This window comes from Amborella trichopoda, chromosome 10, assembly GCF_054954075.1.
Source record: "Amborella trichopoda isolate Santa Cruz 75 chromosome 10, AtrichopodaSantaCruz75HAP2 v2.0, whole genome shotgun sequence".
Lineage (NCBI taxonomy): Eukaryota > Viridiplantae > Streptophyta > Magnoliopsida > Amborellales > Amborellaceae > Amborella > Amborella trichopoda.
The window spans coordinates 40,332,237-40,345,202 of record NC_142345.1 but is presented as its reverse complement, the minus strand read 5'-3'; the positions used below and the strand labels follow the sequence as shown (position 1 = coordinate 40,345,202).

Sequence of the window (12,966 nt, the reverse complement as noted above, 5' to 3'; positions counted from 1 at the left end):
AAGGATAAACATATAATTATCATGGAATAAGTATATCAACATACATGGACTACAATAAAGCATAAAATTAGTAACATATGATCTAAAAATAAAATGATAGACGATGTTATTGTTCTTCTTGGTCACGCTGGTGCCATTGATTGAATTCGTTTAACAATTCATTGATTCGATCTAAACGAATCATCAATATTAGCAGGCGTCTGACTATTCCCAAATCCCTGAGTGTTAGTGTTTTGTTGTGTTCCCAATCTAAAATCCCCGAAGATTGTCCATCCTTCATGCTCACCTGCACTGTCGTGCTCAGCCCTACACTGTTGCTGTTGGAACTCAATATGTGAATAATATGGCTGGGATAGGATGGCCTCAGAATCATCATCTCTCTCATTTTCTCTTTGAATAATATGGATAAAAAAAAAAAAAAAACAAATTTTCAAAAAAATCGATCATGGATTAAAAAAAAAAAATCACAAATTTTCAAAAAATTCTATCATGGATTACAAAAAAAAATTCGATCATGGATTAAAAAAAAAAAATCACAAATTTTCAAAAAATTCTATCATGGATTACAAAAAAAAATTCGATCATGGATTAAAAAAAAAAATCACAAATTTTCAAAAAATTCAATCATGGATTACAAAAAATTCGATCATGGATTACATAAAATTCGATCATAGATTACAAAAAAAGCAAACAAAAAAAAACAAAAAATTCAATCGTGGATTACAAAAAAAGAAAAAAACAATTCGATCATGGATTACAAAAAATTCAATCATGGATTACAAAAAACTCTATCATGGGTTACAAAAAAAGCAAAAAACAAAAAATTGGATCATGGATTACAAAAAAAAAAACAAACATTTTGATCATGGATTACAAAAAAAAAACAAACATTTCGATCATGTATTACAAAACATTCGATCATGGATTACAAAAAATTCTATCATGGGTTACAAAAAAAAAAAAAAAAAACAACAAATTCGATCCTGGATTACAAGAAAAAAAAACAAACATTGCGATCATGGATTACAAAAAATTCTATCATGGGTTACAAAAAAAAAAGAAAACAAAAAATTCGATCATGGATTACAAAAAAAAAAAAACAATTCGATCATGGATTACAAAAAAATCGATCAAGTATTACAAAAAAATCTATCATGGATTACCAAAAAAAAAAAAAAAAAATTTTGTACGGGACTCGCCTATTCTGTACAGTGAATCGGCGAATCAGTGTACAGAATCGTCCAGTTCTCTCTAGAACCGGACGATTCCCGTTTTTTTCGCCGATTCGATCTATCCATGACGATTCCCGAGTCGAACCAGGCGAGTCCGGTTCGATTCGGCGTTTTTTTAAAACGCTGATTTAGAGTATTTGAAAGAAAATCGAAACCTTTACATTTTGATTTGTCCAATCCATAGAAATTGTGGGTCGATTTTTGCTTGAAATGTTCAATTTTAGGAATTTTTTAGAAGAAAAAAGTTTATACAAAGATGCAACCTTATAATGTAGAACTACATATGCACCTCAAAAATCCATAGAAAAAGGTAGTTTAAATGTTGAAAACCCTTTGATTGATCATCTCGACATCGAGATGTATGACCATGAAAAATAAAAAGATTTTAAATCTCAGAAATAGTGCATTTTACGACATATTATCTGCACCGTTCATTTTCAAGATTTTCGTATGTTTATAGATCTATATGATTTTAACCATTTTTTAAATTTAAAATTTTATAATTAAATATAAAAATAGATTTTAAGATAATCCTAAGAACATTATACATCAAAATATAATCCATGATAAAATTTGAAGGTGCACCTTACCTTTACAGCTACGAATGCATCTGTATACCAATTGCACCTGAGAAATCAATTTTTCTAAAAAAAAAAATTTATTTTACTAAATAAAATTAGGTCTTTTGATGAATATGAACTCTTGATACATATGGTTTTGGGAACAAGTAACTTCTTCAATTTTTTTAATTATCTTCAATTTTATTTCATGACTTTGCAAATTTAAGGGGAAAAAAGTCAATTTTTAAATTTTATTCATTTTTATTTGTCTTTTTAATGCTATATTTTTTCTATTAATATTTTAGAATTTTTATCTTGTTTTTTATTAAGTTTTTTTCAATGATATGAATAAATGATTAAGATAGAAAAACATCTCAATATTCACATATTTTTAGAAAATAATTAAAATGCATAATACACCCCTCCCAATTTAAAAAAAAAACACTCAAAAAACACCATTTTTAGAGACTTTAGTGATTTTTTAAATTTTTGATCAAAACTTGACAATACGTCTTATTCTCAGATCTGGATTGCCGATCTTACACGTTGAGGTGGCCATCCATGTCACTTATCCGTTTTTTAAAACCTTTTGGAAAATCAAGCAGGGTGTGAACAATATTTTTTTAAAACTTTGTACTAGAAAATGACATCCCAGCCACCCAATTTAACAACTAGCAGCTTGGAATAACAATGATCTGTTTCCAAAAAGGTCACCGTCTCGTTATATACAATCCCATTTAGATTTGAATAACTCGCATTGTCTTCGCATTCATCCGCATCCGATTCACTTAAAACGCACCTTCAGACAAGGTTGGGTAATTCAAAATCGTTATCTTTTTTTATAGATGCAATAGGGCAGCCTTTAGAAAAAAAAAAGAAATGTAACCCTGAAAGAGTTATGTAATTTGCTACCTGTTAACACAGTAAGAATTATGCTTGTATAAGGGAGATACTGAGCATTTCACCATGTACATTCAAAAGAACATGTATTAAGGAATTTAAAAAAAGTTCCATCGCTGGCAATTAGTGCAAATAATTGAACTGTAAGCCAACCTCACCCAACATTGGCATATCAGAGTTTTCAACTCTCTCATAAAACCTAACTCCGAGAGAAAAAAGTGAAAAAACAGAGAAAAAAAAATGAAAAAAATATCAAAAGATAGAAATGGCAAAAGAAAAACAGTTAAGCACCTATTCCAAAACACCATTCAATTTCCCGTACTTTAAAAACGTTTCTGCTTCAATCCTCTTCAAGTTCAGCATTCAAGTTAGGTCGTAATGATGTTTTACAATTAGTATTCATTGGTCTCAAATGTGAGCCGGGACGGTTTGTGACGAGCACAACAGAAAATTTTTCTTCCATTGCCATGATGGATATCAAAATTTCTAATAATATCTGTCAATATCAATGATAGTGGAGCATTCCATACATTTGTGACGATTCATCCAATTGATAAATCAGGCAGGCCGCTTCCCCATGCATAAGATTTGGAACCAAATCAGATTCAACCTGCTTTCCTAGTAGATACCTAAATCGTTTCAATCTATAAAAGTAGAGCATCACAATTCTGACAAATCACTTCAAAGAGAATGATACAAATGATACTTCAAAGAGATTGATACAAATGATACCCTTCCTCTGCAGGGATAGATGCACACTATTTGAATAAACACTTCCCAAGTACTGTGAAACTTGGGCAAGCGAGTCTACTACAGCACATGTCCAGGTACTGTACATATGTATTACACCAGAGTTTGGGGGTTTTTCAGGCTCGACACGCCCAAGCAGCCCAAGCAACTTGTGGGAGTCCAAATAGGCTCGCCCAAGTTTTCATTGCCAACCATAACAACTAAAGCACGGCCAGCATTACTAGCTGGCAACGAATGATGCCCTACTTAGACAAAGGAGGAGAAGGCATTACATCCATAAAGCCAAAATGAAGGGGGTCGTATGCTTATTGGCCACCAACGAATGATGCCCTACCTAGACAGAGGAGGAGAAGGCATTACATCCATAAAGCCAAAATGAAGGGGGTCGTATGCTTATTGGCCACCAACGAATGATGCCCTACTTAGACAAAGGAGGAGAAGGCATTACATCCAGAAAGCCAAAATGAAGGGGGTTGTATGCTTATTATATCTAACAGTCATAAGAAAAAGGACCAAAGATGTGTTGCAAAGGGGGATGTGAGACATTGTTTCTGGACCTGCTTTGCAAACACACATATATTCATGATTATCATTCCTCGCTTCATTACGTTGTCGACTGTGAGCACCCTGATGAGCACTACCAGCCAGGAAAAAGCTTGGGTTTTTTGTGGGCCAGGGGCTCACCGCTCACCTAACTCTACTAGCAGTCAAGTTTGATTCAATGCACCATGTTGTGCTGTTGTACATAGACATAATGCTGAAATTTCCTCTGTTATATGGCATCTCGGCCAAGATAACCTCCCTACCAGGCAAGTATAGAAGACCTGAAGGTCATCCTACAGCTCCTCACAGGCCTCTACCGCCTCTTTTATGGATTGCTTGAACCATGGGGTCCAAACAGTAGTTTGACCAGAACCTTCTACGAGCTTACCAAGCCAAAGCAGACACTTGTATGCAAGATTCCTGTATACAAGACTGGTGCTCTTGCCATTGCTCACTAACATCCTTGTGCTGCTAACAAACCTGGAACAGCAGCTATTTGCACCATTCCATACCCTTGAGAAGCCCTGACTCCTAGACTACCTTCTTCATGAGCGTGAGGTTTGTGTTCCTCATTCATTTGCAAGCCAACTTTCCCTTTAGGCTTCCTAACCTTTCCCCGATGGACGAAGTGATACCCATTTTCTCTGAATTACTACCACACAAGAAATCCCTCATAATATTCTCAATTTGGTTTGCCACTGTTGCTGGAGTTGCAAAATAGAACATGTAATACACATGAAAGTCTGAAAATGGTGCTTTTATGGAAATGAATCACAGAGCACTTTGTGATTTGTCCACATATAGAATTATCAGTAAATAATGACGTCAAATAATTATAAAATACCAGACTAATACCATGTTTCCCCTAATCTATTTTTGCCTCCATGTTCAAATCCATCAAAGGAAACCTTCAACTATAAAGTAACAGTGAGGCAAGTCTCACATAAGCCATGCCTTATCACATTCATGATGGGTGAAAATATTGTCTTCTTTCAATTTGTAACTCAAGCTACCAAATTGAAAGAACATGCAGTAGTTTCTTCATTTTTCCAATAGGTACGAAAATCCACTTTAGTGGGAACCATCTCATCATAATACTGAAAATTGTTTCATTTTATTTTTTATTTTTTTAATAAAAGGTCATTCTATTTTATTTTTAGAACAGTTGTTTTATATTGTTACTTTGTAAATCTTTTTATACTTTTTAAAATTGTTTATCTCCTTTGAAGTGGTTCTTTCATCTGTAAGACTGTAAACGATGTCATGTATGCCAACAAAGGGAAACAAAAATGTTTCACGCTCAGGAAGAACCATTGGAACAGACCAATAACTCGCGCTGCCATTCCTTAGAATCCCAAAAATCACCAAAAATAAAGAAATAAATGAATAGATAAAAACTCCATTAGCACCACCTCCCCTCCTCTCTTTTTATTGTGAAATAACCTTAAACATTTTACAAGAAAGAATCCATTAAAGATAAATAAAGGTGAAGGCCGACATATGTTGACCTCATAACAAAAAGTACATCAGACTAACAACAAGATGGGTTTAAAGTTTAAACCATCTATATAAAACCCGAATATCCTCTCAGGATATACATTCAAATGAAGCTGACATGGTCCACCTCCTACACTATATTATCCAAATATAAAAGTCAAAAGTTTCAAGATTCAGAGACGTAAATCCAACCAAATGTAGCCAAATATAGTGAAGGTATTGTAGAAAAGAAGTACAACAATTAAACAACTGGAAAACAATATGAACAAGCAAAACTGTAAGTTTTGCATAGAAAAAACCGAGGCCATACCTGAGATAACAGATGCCCTCCAAATCAGCCTACCACCTGTTGTCTTCTCCACCTCTCATACTCTGGATCATCAGTAGGCATTTCATACCGACACATAGGGCATGTGCTCCGAATTTCCAACCAAGGCAAAATACATCCTTTATGATAATGGTGCAAACAAGGCAATTGAGTGGCCCTCTCTCCAATAGAAATGTCATCCTTACAAACTGCACAAAGTGTGTTATGGTTATCAGCATCTTTTTGGGTCAACACAATCGATGCCAAGTTTTTGACAAAAGCGTTAGATACAGGGGGGCTTCCTCTCTGAAAACTTTCATTTTCAGCCCATCGCCCTAGCAATATCTCATGTCCGGCAGCTGTATACACAAAATCTTCACTTTCATAGGGCTCAATTTCCCCATTGCTAAGAGGCTCCACTATAAACTCAATGGGATTATCAATAGAAAGAACTGCCCAGTCTCGGTTTCTCATTTCTACCATTGACCCAATTTCATGAATATCCTCATTGATTGATTCGTCATCTTCATTTTGTCCTACCACTACTAGCTCTCCAGGGACTGCCTCCTCCCGGGGCACGAATTCCTCGTCTGACAATGGTTCTTCTTCTGGTACCAATTCTTCCTCAAGGTCAGCATGACTTCGTTGATCATCAATTGTTCTCTCTTCTAGATAGAGGCCTGCATAAGTTGAATTAGTTCGACTGGAAACCTCCCTCTCGCCAAATTCGTCACCTACTTCTTCCCATTCAGCATCATCATTCAAATCCCTCTGATCATCCAAAGGGAGGCAATCCCAACAAATCGGAAGTCCAAAGTTTTCCTCTATTCCATCACCCAAGTCATGATTCGGATTTGATTCAACACCCCAATCACCAGAATCGTCAATTCCTCTCTCTATAAGCGACTCCTCATCTGAAGTAAAATCTGAACCATGGCCAACCCGCAAAAACCTAGAATGCGCATCAAACAAATCCCCATCTGAAGTAGAATTAGTACTACAATCAAAACCCATTGTTCCAAAATCACCAAGATCATGATCACGTTCATCACTATCTAAACTACAGCTTACACTGGAATTGACATCCCAAGCTCTAGAAAGCCCACCACTTTGATAAGTACACATTTCAGAATCTGAAAATGGATCAAGCCCCACAAACCCAAATTCATCATCAACCGTATTGCGAGAGCTTGTGTTCTCAGTCGAGTTCATATTGCCCCGAACTGTTCCTAGAGTTTGGGTACTCAGAATGGAAGACCTGGCTCCAGTTGAGCCTGAAACTGAGGTATCACAAGAATTTGACACTGAACTACCAGAATACAAAGGCAGTTCACCAGACAAACCCCCATATCTGCAACCAAAATCAGTATCCTCATGCCATGGAAGTCCCATTTCAGGTATAGATTCATCATCGTGTTCATACACATTACCATCATCAACATCATCCTCTTCTATAGTTGTTCTACCCAGTCCAAACCCTAGATCAAGACCTAGCCCAAACCCTATATCTGAGCCCCAATCTAATCCCGATCCTGAATCTAGAGATCGATGATCTGAATCATACCCACCATCCAAAACCCTTGATTGAGATTCAGATGGAGAGTATGAACGCAAATTCAGATTATAGGATCTTTCTTGGGTTCTCACATTTCGATCTAACAAACCAAGTGCCAGGCTTACCTGATCCATGAAATCACGACCCAATTCTTCTGGTTCTTCGTATTCTCCTGCTTCTTCTCCTTCTTCTTCCAACCCCAATCCCTTTCCAAATTCATGACCTGGTTCTAGGGTATCAGTAGAAGCAAAGAAGTCAATCTCGCGATCCCGGGCTTCGTCATGGCACCTTAGGGTTTCTGGGTCTAGGGCGCCAGAATCCACGAATTCTCGATCTACAGTTTCTAAATTTAGGGTTACATTCTCTCTGGTTTCAGGCTGTAAGATTTCTAGGGTTTGCAGAATGAAGGGCAGCTTCTCTGCGTTTCGGGCCATGGTGTAGAGAGAAGAGAGAGGAGAGATAAAAAACTTCAGGCAATAAACGAAGGTTTTCATTTTTTGAGGATAAATTCCGCAGATACTGCAGAAATTTCAGATTTGACCTCATATATTTAAGTTTATATCGGAAATGCCTTCCTCTAAACCCCTTATCGAGGGCGAAGTTTTTAAATTTTCAAAGATTTCGGCTCGGTCCGCAAAAGGAGACGCTATTTTTCGGGATGAGTTGTTAAAATTTCGGATGATTTCGGCTTGGTCAATACTTTGAATGGCGTTACGTCATTTCAGGGGAATTAAGGAGAGGAAAGAAAATAAAAGGATACAAATGAAATGACTAACACTGACTATGAAATTAGAAGTTTCAAAAAATGATACAGATTTTGCCGGTTCATGAAGACTAATTTATAGGGGGAAATGAATGGCCTAGACAATGTGTTACAATTTGAGCTATTTTTAGGACTTACAATCTTAATTTTTTTTCACAAATGTATGTATTGAGGATGAAATGATCGTGAAGGTATTCCAATGTTAGAACTGCCATTTTTTTTTGTCGGTTTGGAGGTTAAGCTTTATTTCATTTGATAAGGGTACAGCCCTATCAAAACATATTTTTTAAAATTATTATTACTTAAAGGAAAAAGTTTATATAAGGCCGGGACTCTACACAATCAAATTAGAGCCTATCTCAAAAATTTCACTGGAAAAAATTGTTTTAATACTCAAATATCCTCAAATTGATCATCTCAACATCAAGATGCGTGGACATGACAAAAAAATAGATTTCAAATTTTGGAAATAGTATATTTTGTAATGCATTTTTTGATCGTCAATTTTCAAGATTATCAAGTTTTCATAGATCTATCGATCTACACTATTTTTGAAGCTTTAAACTTTATAAATAAAATGAAAATATATCCCAAAGATTTCCAGTGTTGAAACCACATTTCTCAATACCATTTGAAAGTAGGCTCTAATTTGATTGTTTAGAGCCTAAGCTCTATACAAACCACCCTCTTTATTGAAAGGATGCAGTTTTTATGAGCCCTAGGTCTAATCAAGAAATAATAAAGCCTCACCTTGAAACCTCATTCAAAAACATACTTTGGGCAGGAAATCTCTATGGCGGCTCTAAAATCAGTTTACACAATTGATTGTGAAATTTGTTGTTAAAATAAAATTGATATAGATCTTGAAGATATATAAACAAGCGAAACTGGACAGTCTAGACAAATATATTACGATATAAATTACTTTCCATGCTTGAAATCCTATTTTTTTCACAATCATAATGATCAAGGACAATATGATCTATTTAAAGGCTTTCCTACACCAGAACTACAATTCGGTGAGTTTTAAAGTAAAGCTTTACTTTCTCTCCAAAAAGCCTAGACCTTATTTTAAATTTTTCCTTATTTAAAAATGATTATATAGGATAAATCTACTTACTTTTAATATAAGAAGGTCACAATTTTATTTAGCCATTGGATATGAAATTTGATATATTGTGAAGTGTGTCACAACAATATTTAAAAAATTTTATTTTGGACTTTGTACCAAGTTAAGAACACAACTCCAACTATCTAAATTCGCATATAACATTTGATGATGAATGTGTCATCCTTATACTAAAAGTAAATATAGGAAAGAGCCTAAGCTTAATTGGTTAGCGCTTGATGAATGCTACATACCAAAAAAAAGAAGTAGTAAATAGCCATATAGTATACATTTTATATTTAAAAGTTTTTCTTATAAATTAATTATTACGTTGATATCCATTTTCCCAAACTGCCCTTACTTCGAACTATCAAGATTTGTATGTTTTATCCAAAAATTCTTTGCCAATGAATGGTTAGAAAACTTTAGATTTATACGTTTCAAAATTTAAAGAAGTTTGGAAGCAAACCTGAGAGCTTGCCGGATGCGAGAAAACTTTAGATATTGAAAATTTGAAGTTTGGATAAATTCAAACTTTTAATATTAGAATAATTTTTAAGCATTGTAATCACCTACGAAAAGGTCCAAGGATTTTTATTTTTTACAAATGTTAGACTTATGACCTTCAAGATCGAAAATAGGAGCAACGCCATTATTTAAAAAAATTACAAAACATAGGGTATAAACATTATAATGTTATAAATAAGATGATTTCTCATATAGTGGAACTATAGGAGGATATGAGCGTTAATTATTCTAATTAAAACCTCCTCGAGATATCCATTATATAAACAGGAAAAAGTTTATACAAGCACCAACTTTATACATTACAACTAATGGAAATCTAAAGAATCTACTAAAAACGACTAATAAATTTAAAAAAGATCATCTCAACGTTGAGATATATCGATATGAGAAAAATAAGTTCGAGGCTTAAATTGCATGTTGGACCATCTATTTTCAAAATTTTCAAATATCTATAGACCTGCTTGATGAACATCATTTTTAGAACTTTAAATTTTGTGAGTATAGATAGAAATAGGGCAATCAGCACCAAAACTGCTTCTTCTGGTATAATATGATAGTGTGCTTTAATTGACTTGTTTAAGGTTATAAACCACACAATTTTGTTTTTTTTAGTTTCAAGAAAGCCCAAATGAACAAACTTTAGAAATTGTACTTAGGGGTAGTTTTCTTTGTTCCTACAGTAAAAGCACTGTAAATATCAGCTCAGTCACACTATATCTCGCTTCAAATAGCCAATGATATCAGTATCATTTGATTAATGGAAAAATTTTATATAAGGTTGCGGCCTTAAAATGTAGAATCAATGTGCACCTAAGAAATCTATCGTAAAAAGTTAGTTTGAAGTTGTAAAACTCTCTAATTGATCATCTCGACATCGAGATGTTTGAAAATAAAAAGAAAAATGAGTTCGCGTCCCAAAATTGGTGCACGTCATATGGACCATCCATTTTCAAGATTTTCATGTATTTATAGATTTACTTGATTTGAATCGTTTTGAAAGTCTAAAATTTATAACTAGAGATAAAAAAAGATTTTCAGGTCATCCTAAGAACTTTTGACATTAAAATTTTATTTTATAATAACATTGAGGATAGTATACAATGAGACCATTTACCTTTTATACAAGGTGGTCATAATTATGTATAACCATCTGATGAGAAATCTGATAGCTTAGGTGTGTCACAAAGTTCGAGAAAAATTCTTTTGAAGTTTGAGCTTGGCCAATGGAATAAATGTAGCCCTCTAATTTCACATCCAATGGTCAAGATTGATTCTGACCACAAATGATAAATGGTCTCAATGTATACTTTTCTTAAAATTAATAGTGCACCTTTTATTGATTTTTTAAGGTTGCAACCTTATACAAACGACACCCTTGGTCAATTCACCTGGCGGGTACCAAGTTTCAAATACCATACTTCTTACATGCATTTTATTTTTATTTAAAGATATCAGTATTTTTAAATTCCAATATTTCACTATAATACCCTATAAAATAATAGATTTTCTAAATTAATATCTCATCTTATAAGTAGCGTAGTGAGTTTTCAAACACGATTATCTACATCTTAATATCTGCGAGTACCAATGTCACATAGGGTGTTTAAAAACCACTTGGATCAAATGGGGGGCAAATTGGAAATTGCCCTCCATCAATATGTGACCATATAAATATTATATTGCCCTCCCCTCTCTTGATGTAATGAGAAGATGCATTGAGAAGTTTTAAGTCGTTCGCTAGTTTAGCCACAAAAAAATAAAAGAATGATGTTGATTTGGCAAATTTGCAAGCACTTAAAAATGAACCGTTTAGATAAACTGTTACAAGATACTATTTTTCAGTGATTTAAAAATTGGATCGGTGACTAAAATCAGGTATTGCAAAAACCGGTTTAGATCGATGAATCGGCTGTCCGAATCGCCATTTTATTAATAATGAACTGGCAAAAAAACACATAAAAAACAGTGAACAAGCCAAAAACTGGTCTGAATCGGTGAATAGACATTTTTACTATAGCAAAACGATGTTTTCACTGTAGCAACTGATGTTTTACTGTAGCAAATCATTGTTTTTCTTCTGGACCCAGTCGATTTCCTATATATATTTCGAAAACCAAAACGGGGTGACTGATTCTTGGATTGGGGAGTTGACCCGACCTGATTGCCTCGGACAAGTGGGATCTAATTCTCTGATGACGAATTTCACAAACAACATATTAATCAATTTTTGGCCTGGGGTTATTTGGATCGCTCTTAACAACAAATCATGGTTTGAACAAAAAAATACCGAGGTTCAAAAACTCGACTTGGGTTCACGACTTGAGCTTGCCCAAGCCAAGTAACTCGGGTGAGTGACAGGGTGAAAAGGCCTTAAAAATTAAAAAAAAAAACAAATTTTTTCTAAAGGCAATAAGAAGTAAAGTAACACAAGAAAAAATACAGTAAAAGTTGAAACACTATCGGATTAGGTGCGGTATTTTGATCAATTTATATTAAGTGTACATGCGCTTCAAATTTATATTACAGAAGTATTTTGGTCAGTTTATATTTTACAAATTACTTTCATTTTTTTCATATTTTTATCAAGTCCACCTTACTAAGATGCACACATGCTCCAAATTTCAGATCATTCCAATTAGTAAAGAAAAAATTGAAAATTAAAACTCTATCGAACAACTGTGACCGTGTGATAGACGAAATCATTGTTTATTTTCGCCTATAAGCGCTTTGTAGTAACTTTATATATATATATATATATATATATATATAAACGCCAACAACCCAAATTGAATCTGGACCGATCTGACAGTCACGATCTTATTTTGTATTTGAATTTTCATTTTTTTTTCAACAAATCCAAATCACTTGAAATTTAGAGCATCTATTATTAAAAAATAGTAGAATCTAATAAAAATATAAAAAAAATAGTTCACAAAATATAAATTGACCAAAATACCCCTCAAACATTTCGACTGTATTTTGATCAATTTAAAATTTACGAATTATTATTTTTTATATTTTTATTAGGTACGCCTTGATGAAAAAAATGAACACTTTAAATTTCTAATGATTTGGATTTGTAGAAAAAAACTTAAATTTCAAATACGAAATGAAATTGTCATGTCAGATTGGCTCAAATTCAATCTGAACCATAGCATTTACTGTAACAATCAGCCCGTGGGCATATGGAATCCCCTCCATATATATATATATATATATATAT

At 33.9% G+C, this 12,966-nt stretch overlaps 1 protein-coding gene across 3 annotated transcripts; it reads right to left on the bottom strand.

Moving 5' to 3' along the window:
• On the bottom strand, nucleotides 1–7,822 carry LOC18433993 (uncharacterized). Of its 3 annotated transcripts, none has more exons than XM_088848897.1 (2): nucleotides 5,793–7,822; nucleotides 1–317 (listed from the first exon to the last, which is right to left on the bottom strand). In XM_088848897.1, exon 1 carries the CDS (start codon nucleotides 7,776–7,778, stop codon nucleotides 5,817–5,819), a length of 1,962 nt encoding a protein of 653 aa, XP_088705023.1. In that variant the 5' UTR covers nucleotides 7,779–7,822; the 3' UTR covers nucleotides 1–317; nucleotides 5,793–5,816. The 3 variants fall into 3 exon arrangements, with proteins under 3 accessions (XP_088705023.1, XP_088705024.1, XP_006844132.1); XM_088848898.1 differs by lacking the exon at nucleotides 1–317 and adding an exon at nucleotides 1,992–4,689; XM_006844069.4 differs by lacking the exon at nucleotides 1–317 and adding an exon at nucleotides 5,388–5,617.
• Between the last annotated feature and the right edge of the window lie 5,144 nt (nucleotides 7,823–12,966).